The sequence below is a fragment of the Bison bison genome, unplaced genomic scaffold (assembly GCF_000754665.1).
Source record: "Bison bison bison isolate TAMUID 2011002044 unplaced genomic scaffold, Bison_UMD1.0 scf7180017864256, whole genome shotgun sequence".
In the NCBI taxonomy this organism is placed as follows: Eukaryota; Metazoa; Chordata; class Mammalia; order Artiodactyla; family Bovidae; genus Bison; species Bison bison.
Window position 1 is genome coordinate 1,865,918 of NW_011494828.1, and position 12,670 is coordinate 1,878,587.

At 40.8% G+C, this 12,670-nt stretch overlaps 1 protein-coding gene across 1 annotated transcript in view; it reads left to right on the top strand.

Annotated features, from left to right (window-relative positions):
• Positions 1-12,670, top strand: part of MAST2 (microtubule associated serine/threonine kinase 2) — a 118,031-nt gene that overhangs the window by 14,950 nt on the left and 90,411 nt on the right. The window contains exons 2-3 of the mRNA XM_010847895.1: positions 6,624-7,177; positions 10,015-10,209. Of these exons, the coding sequence (XP_010846197.1) occupies positions 7,128-7,177; positions 10,015-10,209 (245 nt within the window). The 5' untranslated portion in view covers positions 6,624-7,127. The remainder of the gene's footprint in view (positions 1-6,623; positions 7,178-10,014; positions 10,210-12,670) is intronic.

Below are 12,670 nucleotides of genomic sequence, written 5' to 3' on the forward strand. Positions count from 1 at the left end.
AGGTTCATGGGGTTCTCAAGGCAAGAATACTGAAGTGGTTTGCCATTCCCTTCTCCAGTGGACCACATTCTGTCAGACCTCTCCACCATGACCCGCCCGTCTTGGGTGGCCCCACAGGGCATGGCTTAGTTTCATGGAGTTAGACAAGGCTGTGATCCTAGTGTGATAAGATTGACTAGTTTCCTGTGAGTATGGTTTCACACCTACTGTCTTACTTGGGTTTCTCTTATCTTGGATGTGGGGTATCTCTTCAGGGCTGCTCCAGTAAAGCACAGCCGCTGCGCCTTACCTTGGACGAGGGGTATCTCCTGACCTCTGCCCCTCCTGACCTTGAACGTGGAGTAGCTCCTCTAGGCCCTCCTGTGCCGGGACAGCCACCGCTCCTTGGATGTGGGGTTGCTCCTCTCGGCCACCGCCCCTGCCCTCGGACGTGGGGTAGCTCCTCTCGGCCGCTCCTGCACTGCCGCAGCCTGGCACTCTCGGCCGCAGCCCCTGACCTTGGATGCAGAGTATCTCTTCTCCGCTGCTCCTGCGTTGTTGCAGCCTGGCACCCTTGGCCACCGCCCCTGACCTCAGACGCGGGGTAGGTCCTCTCAGCTGCGCTTGTGCGCCGTTGCAGCCGCCCGCGCGGACGGTTTTTAGGGGGTTGTCAAATCAGGTTTAATTTTATAGTAATACTAAAATGATACTAACATGTAATGTGTTTATCATTGCTGTCTTCAGATGAATCAATAAATAAGATTATTAAAATGTCTGAGAAGTAATTAGATTTAGATGAAGTCCTGAGGGTGCCATTATAAGGAATTAGTGTCCTTGTAAGAAGAGGGAGAGAGACAGAGAATACTTGTGGCTCTCTGCTTCCACTGCCAGTCCCCTCCTTCTTCCCCTTCTCTTGCTCTCTCCCATGACACAGTGAGAAGGTGACTGCTGGTTATAACTCAGGAAGTGAGCCCTACAAGGAAACAGATCTGCTAGCATCTTTTTTGTTTTGTTTGTTTATTTTGGCTGCTCTGGGTCTTACCTGCTGCATAAAGGCTTTCTCTAGTTGCAGCAAGCGGGGGCTCTGTGGGCTGGCTTCTCATTGCAGTGGCTTTTTGTTGCAGAGCACAGACTTTAGAGTGAGTGGGCTTCCATAGTTGCAGCCCACGGGCTTAGTTGCTCTGTGGAATGTAGAATCTTCCTGAATCAGGGATCAAACTCATGTCCCCTGCATTAGATTCTTCAAATCTGCTAGTATCTTAATTTTGGACTTCCAAGCCTCCAGACTGTGAGAAGTAAATGTCTGTTGTTTAAGCTAAACACACACACACATACAAAACCTTGCAGTTTCCATTTGTAGTACATTTATTATTGATAGTTATAACTCATACAAATAAGCTCTTTGGGTGTCCCCAAAACGTTTTGCTTGATGAATTTTGAGAAATATATATGAAACTGTACAACTCAAATTGGGACTTGGTTGCATGGCCAGGACTCAAATCCAGCCAGAAACTAGACTGGAACTTGAACCCACTGTCTTTTAATTGAGATCACATATTCACATACCAAATATCAAAACTTCATGAAGTTCAGGTTATTTATGTCTCATTGCGAAAAGAATTCAGTGAGAGACACAATGATAGGTAAGAAGTAGATTTACTTAGAGAGTATATGCATGTCATAGACAGAATGCAGTCCATCTCTAAAGGTAAGAGCTGGTCCTAGGTCATGGGGTTGTCTTAGAAAATGAGAGTGGCCATGGGAGAAACACATTCCACACAGAGTGTGGGCCATCTCAGAAGGCAAGAGGCCCTGAAACATGGCAGAGTTAGTTTTTATGGGCTGGGTAATTTCATAGGCTAATGAGTAGGAGGATTATTTCCATAATTTTGAAGAAGTGGAAGAGATTTACAGAAATTGGGCCCTGCCCACTATTTGGCCTTTTTATTGTTGGCCTTGAAACTGCTGTGGTGCTGACAGGTGTGTCATTTAGCATATGTTAATGTATTATGATGAGCGTATAATGAAGCTCAAGGTCTACTGGAAGTTGAACTTCTGCCATCTTTGACCTAATCAGTTGTAACCATTTTGTCCTGTCTTCAAGGGCTATGTTGTTCTTTTACAATAAGACTGTGAAAAAAGAATGTAAAGTGTGTTTTTATTTTATGTTGATTATGTATTGGATTGATATTGTGAATGTCTGTTCAGTTCAGTTGCTCAGTCATGTCCTGCTCTTTGGGACCCCATGGACTACAGCATGCCAGGCTTCTCTGTTCGTCACCAACTCCAAGAGCTTGCTCAAACTCAAGTCCATCAAGTCACTGATGCCATCAACCATCTCATCCTCTGTCGTCCCCTTCTCCCACCTTCAATCTTTCTCAGCGTCAGGGTCTTTTCCAGTGAGTCAGTTCTTCTCATCAGGTGGCCAAAGTATTGGAGCTTCAGCTTCAGCATCAGTCCTTCCAATGAATATTCAGGATTGATTTCCCTCAGGATTGACTGATTTGATCTCCTTGTATTCCAAGGACTCTCAAGAGTCTTCTTCAACACTGCAGTTCAGAAGCATCACTTTTTTGGCGCTCAGCTTTCTTTATGATCCAACTGTCACATCCATACATGACTACTGGAAATACCATAGTTTTGATTGACTGCATGGACCTTTGTCGGCAAAGTAATGTTTCTGCTTTTTAATAAGCTGTCTAGGTTTGTCATAGCTTTTCTTCCAAGGAGCAGGCTTTTTTTTATTGTGAATGATAAAAGATGCTTGCTATAGTATATTGTGAATATACTAAGTTAAATATATTAAAAATTGTGTTATTTTGACAATACCAGCTTCATAAACTTTCTTGAGTCATTTTGTTTTCAGATTAAAAAGCATTTTTTTATTTGGCTGCACCAGATCTTAGTTTGTAGCATGCAAGACCTTTAATCTTTTTTTGTTGCATGCAGTATCTTTAGTTGTGGCATGAAAACTCTTCGTTGCAGCATGTAGGGTCTAGTTCTCTGACCAGGGATCAAACCCAGGCCCTCTTATTGGGAGCTCAGAGTTTTAGCCACTGGACCACCAGGGAATTCCTTAGATTTTTTTTTTTTTTCTTAAATTAGAGGGTATTTGTTCTGCTACAGTAGTAAAAATTGGAATTGGTTTAAAAAAAAATTCTTAAAGCAGTACATGGATTTAGAAATGAACCATGAGCTCTACATGTCAAACTTTGTAATCGAGTCTTATGATAAATTATTCTTGTCACAAGATATTACACAATATTTTATTATCACCTTATAAATTGCTATCACTTATGTTGCAGTTTCACCATCCCTTAAAACAATAGCTAGGCAGCCATAGAACATGTTTTAAGATCTCCTTTAATGTTTTCAGTGCTGGGATATAAAGAAAACCAAAAATAGCAGTATGTTCAGACTAACTTTGATCTGTGGTGGTCCTAATAAAGTAGTCTATGGAAATTTGTTGGTGAATCTGCTTCATAGTCATGTGTGGTGAACAAATGCTAAGGTGGCCCCCATAGTCTCCTCCCCCTATTAATATTTTTGTGTAATCTATTCCCTTTGAGTATGGCAGTACCTGAAACTTGCTTCTAACCAATGAAAGAGTAAAAGTGATAAGATGTCATTCATGTGACTATATTATGGTATATAAGACTTTGTCTAAGTTAGTACACTCACCATAGAAACTGTCTTTCTGGCTTCTTGAAGTAGGCAGCCATGTTGGGAAAACCCATGTGGCACAGAATAATGGTAGCTTCTAGGAGCTGAGGTTGGCTTTCAGTTGATATCCGATAAGCAGCTCAGGCCTCAGTCCAGTAGGAAGGAAATAAATTTGGCTAACTACCTGATTGAACTTAGAAGTGGATTCTTCCTTAGCCAAGCCACTGTATAAGAATGCGGGGGTGACACAGCTTATCTAGGTCCTCTGCTTAGGCATGGTGAGACCCTAAGCAGAGAACCTGGATAAGCTGTGCTTGAATTCTAGACTCATCGAAATTGAAATAGTAAATATGTGTTGTCTTAAGTGGCTATGTCTGTGATAATTTCTTATGCAATAGAAAAAGAATGCATCATGCCAACTTACTTTTTCCACTTTCTTGCTTTAATTTCCTTGTATTTTATTGCAATGTTACTTTCATCGAATCTGCTATGTGAAAATTCTTTTGACTAAGATATGTATTTAAAATTTTTTTAAAATATTTATTTGGCTACATTTTGGCTGCATTTGGGTCTTAGATTGCGGCACACAGGATTTTCCTTGCATCATGTGAAATCTTTCCTTGTGGCACGGGAGCTCAGTAGTTGCAAAGTCTCAACTTAGTTGCTCCACAACATGAGGAATCTTAGTTCCCCAACCAAGGACCAAACCCATGTCCTCAGCATTGCAAGGCAGATTCAATTCCAAGGCAAACCATTCAATATCATGGTAATCCAAATCTATGCCCTGACTAGTAATGCTGAAGAAGCTGAAGCTGAATGGTTCTATAAAGATCTACAAGACCTTCTAGAACTAACACCCCAAAAAGATGTCCTTTTCATTATAGGGGACTGGAATGCAAAAGTAGGAAGTCAAGAAACACCTGGAGTAACAGGGAAATTTGGCCTTGGAGTACAGAATGAAGCAGGGCAAAGGCTAATAGAGTTTTGCCAAGAGAACACACTGGTCATAGCAAATACACTCTTCCAGCAACACAAGAGAAGAGTCTATACTAACTCTTACTTGTTATAGTAAGACTTTAAATTTTAAGACCAATCTAAGGGGTTGGTAGTAATATCTCATTGTGATTTTAACTTGCATTTCTTAGATGAAAAATGATGTTAATAATAACAAAAAGCAACCAACAATTGTAAGTAATTACTAGATTCTACTCTAAACACTCTGTGATGAGTAGTCCTCATCACAGCTGTATGATATGCATGCTGCTGCTACTGCTGCTAAGTCACTTCAGTCATGTCTGACTCTGTGTGACCCCATAGACGGAAGCCCACCAGGCTCCCCTGTCCCTGGGATTCTCCAGGCAAGAACACTGGAGTGGGTTGCCATTTCCTTCTCCAATGCATGAAAGTGAAAAGTGAAAGGGAAGTCGCTCAGTTGTGTCCGACTCCTAGCGACCCCATGGACTGCAGCCTACCAGGCTCCTCCATCCATGGGATTTTCCAGGCAAGAGTACTGGAGTGGGGTGCCATTGCCTTCTCCAGATATGCATGCTATTATTCCATTATTATTATTATTGTTATTATTATTAAGTAGCCTGGGGTTGGGTATTAGAGAATGGAGAATATTGAGTAAGAACTTAGAACCTCACCTTAACTGCATGGCCTCAGCTTGGGGTGGGGATAGACAGAGGCTAGTTTGCTAGATGTGGGAGTGTGGGCTTCTGTGACTGACCCTGATATCATCACGAGACTTTCCCAAAGTGGGACTCAGTACTTGTTGAGAGGTGGTAGATTTCTGAGAGAGTGTTTCCATTTTTGTTATAGAGAACAGGGGCTTCTGGAAAGGAACTGTGAGAGACAAATGATTGGGCTGGTATGTGGAGAGGGAAAGTGAGTGTCTGTAGCTGCCGGGTGGGGTAAGTTTGGTTGGGTAATTAGAGCAGTGGCGTCCAAATTTTTTAGACTATGACCCTCAGTAATAGATTTTACACTGTAACCCATGACACGTGTTTGCACTTATAAATAATACATATTTCAATAACAGGTGTTGCAAACACAAATTTCACTAAATAATTCTTCCCCTCACTTTGTGTGAAGCACTCTGATATTTTCTTTTCTGAAAATTCTTTTTCCCTTTTAAGAAAATATTGGTCCTGACTTTCTAAATTGATCTCATGACTCACTAAAGAGTTGTGACCTGCAGTTGAAAAAGCGCTGGTTGGAGTATGAATTAATCTTTTGGATGTTATCCTAGAAGAACAGTTTGACATACTTTGTCATCCATATGAATGAGAGGATCTCATCGAAGTTGGCAGGTGCTCTGAAGCAGGGGACCAAGATTTTGCTTAATTTTCACTCCCTTAGCTGTCAGTGTTTAGCTCAATAATTTATTTGCTTTTGTCAGATGGTTTCTTATGTGTTTGCACTTATCTTCCCCTTTAGATTGAGAGCTTGTCCTCTGGGGAGGGCAAGACCTATGATAATAGCTAATAATTCTATAACACTTCCTCTATGCTAAGCACTTTTCTGTTTTACATATAATAATCTTCCCTACAACCCACCTATTAAGCATCTTACCTATTTTCATTCTATAGGTGGGGAAATGTTCAGTGACTTACCCTTCTTTACAGTTCTTCTGCAGCTTACCTCATATAATATCTGCCATAGAAATTATTTCATTAATAATTTATGGATGAAATTAAACTAAGTAGTTTCTAGGCTTACTTCTCTTAATTTGACTTATGGCTATTCTTACCAGACGGTTATTTAAGTGACTGGAGAGTAATACCAATTGAATTTAAAATGATGCTGGATTTTGTCTGAAGAAGTACAGAGTTTACTAAAATTGGTTTCTGAGCCCTGACATTACAACTCTGTCGTCCTCCATGAGGTCTGGGCTTGAGAATGAATAACGTTGCAGAAATGCCCACATATTCTTAGCTCATTATTTACTGATTTGGGATCCTTAATGTGCTTTGTTCCAGTCCGCTACCCACTGCAGCAGCTGTTCCAGCCTGACCCACGCCTCCTGAGTTAATAGTATTTCTGTCACAGTGTGAGTTTTCAAGTTGGTATGTGCAGTCTCTGCCAGAGTCCTCACTGTTGCCCGGCTTCAGGGCTGGAGGTTGTGACTGATGTGTGGGGGAGGGGATTTGATGCTTGTCACTGAGGAGGAACGAGGTGCTCCCTGGGACTCTGATTTGTTCCGGGCTGAGTGTGAATGATGTCAGGCAGACAGAGGACAGCTGATTCATTTGGGCTCTGGGACTCCTCACTCTGCCTCACTGCTGCCTTTCGTGCTCTTAGGTTTTTTTAAGGGGGGGTGTTGCTGATAATCATAATTTTGAAGAAAAGTACTTTAATTTTTCTCTTAAATTTGGGAAGCCTTTGTAAGTTTCCTTTGGCTTATGCCTGCATACCTCTTGTGTGAGAGAACTTCCTGCCAAGATTCCAAGTGGGAAAGGGCAAAAGCTTGAGTAGCCAGGAAAATGATGAAACGGAGGAGAGAGAGACTGGGAGCACCATGCCTGCGGATCCAGTAAGGAGGCTGGGGTCTCTGAGTGGAAACTGGCAGGTGTCAGGAAAAGAACTAATGCCAACTAACACACCTTCATTTGCTTGGATAAAGACTCTGGTTTGGAGATGCCTGTCAGGAAGAGGGCTGGGCTGGCTTCATGAATTCAAGGTCAAAACAGTGGTCCCTGGCAGAGGTATACGGGGTTTCTAATTCTGAAAACTGAGTTAGATGATCTCTAAGATTCTTAGGTACTTGGGAAGCCGGGCTAACAATGAAGACTTTTTTTCCTGCCTTGCAAGCAAAAGGATATTTAAAGTAACTGTCAAAGCCCCAGTGGATGTGAGAAACAAATGGAAAGGAAAATATCTCCTCTTTTGACTAGAGAGGGTGTTGTATTTCTACTCTTGGCCTGTCAGCTCAGGACCTCAGATCTGCCCTTGCAGATCCAAGCCTGAGTCTTTTAGGGTGGGAATTTTATTTCTATGTTGACCAATATAGGAATAATACTTAGGTAAGGATTTTGAAGCTGGGGAATGGAAGAAGACTTCCACTTCAGGGTAGCTTTCCCAAGAGATGCTCAGGCTTATTTTACGAAGAAGTATTGAGTGAATTGATCAGCAAATTAGGGAACCAGGGAAAGGAGTGCCCTAGAGTTCATTCCCTTTCAATGATCTGTCTTGAACAGCCTTTGCTGTAAGAGGGCAGAGGGAATGCACTTCAGATTTCCTTCCCCTGAAGGGTAGTGGTTACGTGAAGACAGCACAGCCTACTCAAGTAGGCAGACTTTGTCAGTGGGCTTCCTTTGGGTCATTGCCCTTCAGTGCTAGCGGATGCTCATTGATTGAACTGATGATTCTACCAGACCTTGGGAAATCAGACTTGTTTGGAGTATAAAGTCGGAACTATTGGCACACTTTAAAAAAAAATGGTTTATTTCCATATTAAACCTACAAAGTAAATGACCACAATAGAGAAACTTCATCAATTAAGAAAACATAGGGATTAAAAATCATGCTCTCCAAACATTAGTGTAGTGGTAATTTTAATCATTGTATCCGTTTTAGTGACTTTGAATTTGGATTAGGAAAATGCTCCTTGAGGATCTAGGAAGTAGTTTATCAATCTCTTCCCTTTTTCAAACATTCCTTTTTAGACTGCAGCCCCAGAGTATAACCAGTTTGCAGAGTGGTAATTAAGAGCAAAGAGAATGAAATTTGGTTTTCATAGATTTTGCATAATTTCGAATTATATATTCATCAGATGGCTAAGCCTCATCTTATGTGATAAGATTAAAGACTCCAAAATTTCCTATAAGCAATGTTATTCAGGTTAACAAGAAAAGTGTGTGTTCTGATTAACTCTAGCATATATGTACTGTTGACCCTGTTGTGTGTTCTGATTAGCTCTAGCTTATATGTACTGTTGACCCTTAAAACCACAGGTCCACTTACACCACAGATTTTTTCAATAAATATGTGCTACAGTACTACACAATGTACAGTTACTTGAACCTGCAGATGCAGAACCTCAGATATGGAGTGCTGACTATGAAGTTGGAGTGACAGCTGTGAAGTTATAGACAGATTTTCAACTGCAAAGGGAGTTGGCACCTGCATTGTTCAAGTGTCAACTGTACTAGGGAACTAATTTTTAAAATTTAGATGTCATTTAGAGTTCTTTAGAAAAGTGGAAATTCTTTTTTAAAGTGAAAAATTAATATTTTTGCTTATAATTTAAAAATATATTGAAAAATTTTACCATCCTATTATATCTTCATATTTTGTACTCATCTGAGAAATATGCTGAAGCCAGCTAGAGGGATAATATATAGGAAGGTGGAGATTTCTTTTGAATATATGTAATTAAATACAAGTAGAATTTCATCATGGAGAAGGAAATGGCAACCCACTCCAGTGTTCTTGCCTGAAGAATCCCAGGGACAGGGGAGCCTGGTGGGCTGCCGTCTATGGGGTCGCACAGAGTCGGACACGACTGAAGCAACTTAGCAGCAGCAGCAGCAGCAGAATGTCATCAAATCCAAACAGGTAGCAGTAACAATACAGGAAACTAACATCATTTTAAAACAGGTGCTTATGTGATACTTAAGTTTTTTTCCTATCTTGTAAATAAGATATTGTAGTTAAATATTGTATTTGTATAGAAAGCTATACCACTACTACACAAATGCTGTGCGTCTGTCAATTATTTTTCATCATCTGTGACATGTCTATTATATATGATTAAAAAATAGAAATTCATATTTACCATCTGTCTGTGTTTAGTCTAATGATCTCACTTAGTCTTCTTTAGGATTTAACACATTAAGATGGTTAAATTGTTTTTTTGGGGAAAAAAATAACCTGCAAAATGAAAATTTAAATAGAAGCAAAATTTATTATATATAGTGAAATAACATTATTTGGTGTACTCAGACAAAAGTTAGTTAAACAACTTGGTATTATTTTAGATGTAATCTAACAACTTAAACTATTAAGAATGCTTTACTTTTATTGACATATATGTTTCTCTAGGAAATTTTAGTCATTGAACACAACATATTGTCTATTGCTTATTAATTGATGAATTGTAGTAAATTTACCACATTTTCACAGAAGCCAACCTAAATACTTTGAATATCCAAAGCTTAACTTTTTGGTTTTAATTCTGTGGATTAAGTTTTAGTCTCCATGGTCATTCTGTGCCAACATTGGTACTGGGTATGATATTAATATCTGAGAATGGTTTTTGACCACTTACTTTTCTTGAGCCTCTTGCCTAAACTAACCCACTTTGAATGTTTCTTTTTGGCTGAGAAATTACCACTGACTCTGTTTTTCTCTGCTGTGGTACGTTGTCAGAATCTCTGCTCTTTGCCGAGGATCTGAAGTGAACCGGCACGTACTTTCTCCCACGTCGGCTCCAGCCTGGTCCCTCTCTAAAGTCCCCTTTAGTGCCGAATGTACTCTGGCTACTTCTCCTCTTGCCTTTTTCTTGAACACACACGCCCATAGCAGTCCTGGCAGTCCCTGTTCCAGCCGCTCACTGCAGTGGAGGTAAGGAGACCTACTGTGATGAACGTGGGCCTCAGCGATTGCTTCTGGCCTGATAAGTAAAACCTAGGTCTTTCTCCTTAATGATGGGGAGAAACTGCACAAAAGTGATGGCTTGTGTGAAAGGAATTTCACAGATCTCTATTACATGCAAAATTAGGGGAAAAGTAGTGTAGCATATCAGTAGTTAGATAATTGTGTGTCCATCTTAACCAATGGACAGCCCTGTGATCACCCCATAGGAGAAACATAGCATGATAGAATGCTTGAGCTCTCTGAGGGTTAAATAGTCCAAACCCACATTTTACACAGAAGGAAAATGAGTCCATACTATATGCTGAGCACTGTTTTTCTCATGAAGGACTGTGATCACAAAAGAGTAAAGTCCCTGCTCTCAGTAAGCGTAGATTCTAGTGGAGGGAGGCAAACAAATTAGTGAGTAAAAAGAGATGGACATAAATGATACTGAGAAAATACAGTAGGATAAGGGGGATGGGGAATGTGGGATCCAGGGGTTGACATTTCATGTAAGATGGCCAGGGAGGTCCTCAGCAATAAGTTGACATTTGAGGAAAGACCTGAAGTAAGTCTCAGAGCCAGAACAGTGATATCTGAAGGAAGAGCATTTCAGACAGAGGCAGCAGAAAGTGCCTAAGACCTGATCTAAGAGCTTGCTCTGTGTGTTCTTTGTATAGCAGAGTCCAGTGAAGCTCGTGTGGAATGAGTTAGGTGGTGAGTGGGAAGAAATGAGATCTGAGATGTAGTGGGGAGCCAGATAAAGTAGACCTTTTAAACCATGATAAGGATGCTTATTCTTTCACTGAGTGACTTGAGAAGCTATTGAATAGATTAAAGCAGAAGAATGCGATGATCCAACTCAGATGAAGAGAATCACTATCGCTGTAGTTAGAAGGCTACTGGTATATTCTAGGTGAGAGACAGTGGTTTGAACCCACGATGGTGCAGGTGGTAAGAAGTGTAGATTAGATGCAGAATCTGAGAAAATGGTGAGTTAAGGATAACTGAAGATTTGGCACTGAACAGCTAGAAAAGTTTAGTTATCATGAACTGAGACTGGGGGACTGCAAGAGATAGCTAATTAGACATTCAGTCAGAGATATGTGAGGTCTGGGCTAAAGAGATGTAATTAGAAATTGTCATCTTATAAATGAATCGTTAGGTTTATGAGATTATCCAGTGAGTAGAGAAGGAGGAAATGTTAATGGATTGAGCCCTGGACTGGGGCAATCTGACTTTAAGAGATTCGGGAGACAAGGAACTAGCAGAGCAGAGGAGAAACTAAAAAGGGACAGTTCTTCAGGAAGGACTAAGAAACCAATTGAAAAAGTTTTTCAAGTAAGAGGAAGGTATGATTGATCAATAGGTATTTGGTAAGCTTTCTGTTAGAAAAAAAATTAATGTGGCAAAAGACAAATTTAAATAGAAGCAAAACTTATTATACAGACTTAAGTGACATTATTTGATATATGAACTCAAACTCCAAAGACAATTGAGGGAAAGTTTAGACGGACATAGGGCAGCATTAGAAGCTGATTCCTCCCTGAAATCACCTTATTCTGGAGGTACTAAGGCTTGGTGCATGAGACTGAGAAAAATTGTAGGTTGGGTAGCACCCACAAGCTACGGTGTTCCCCATCTTGGCACATGGCTTAAAGTACTAGGCCCCCTCACCCCCTGTTTTTTCAGCTGTGCCATGTGGCTTACAGAATCTTGGTTCCCCAGCCTTACTAGCCTGTGATAGCTGTGTTCTTAGGACACAATCTAAGGCAATATCTTATAGCTTTAGGATTGACAACTTGTTAAATCCACCGCCTCCCCCCCCACCCCACCAGACTTGTCCACATTCTGGTCACTGTATTAGTGTTTTATTCCATTCTTTTTTTGTATCTCTCATATGCATCATACCAGTTCACTGATACAGCAAGATAATTTTACCTTTGCTGGCTATGTTTGTATTTCTTTAAATGTTCTTGAATTTTATTCTGAGATGCAGTTAAATTATCAGAAAGAAATAGTTTGATCCCTTTGAGGGTTACTTTTAGGCTTTGTAGATGGTCCCAGAGCAGCATGTGGGTCTAATTTTTTCTTTATATGGAGGCAGTGCTTTCTAAGTATTGTACTTGATGACCATGCGTTGTGATTTTTTCTGCACTGGCTGGTGGGAGCATTGTCCATTCCTAGCCCTATGTGAGCTCTGGGAAGCTAGTAACCAGTTGTTGTTCAGTTCAGTCACTCAGCCGTGTCCGACTCTTTGTGACCCCATGGACTGCAGCATGCCAGGCCTCCCCCTCCCTGTCCATCACCAATTCCTGGAGTTTGCTCAAACTCTTGCCCATTGATTCGTTGATGCCATCCAACCATCTCATCCTCTATCGCCTGCTTCTCTTCCTGCCTACAATGTTTCCCAGCATCAGGGTCTTTTCCAATGAGTCAGCTCTTCGTA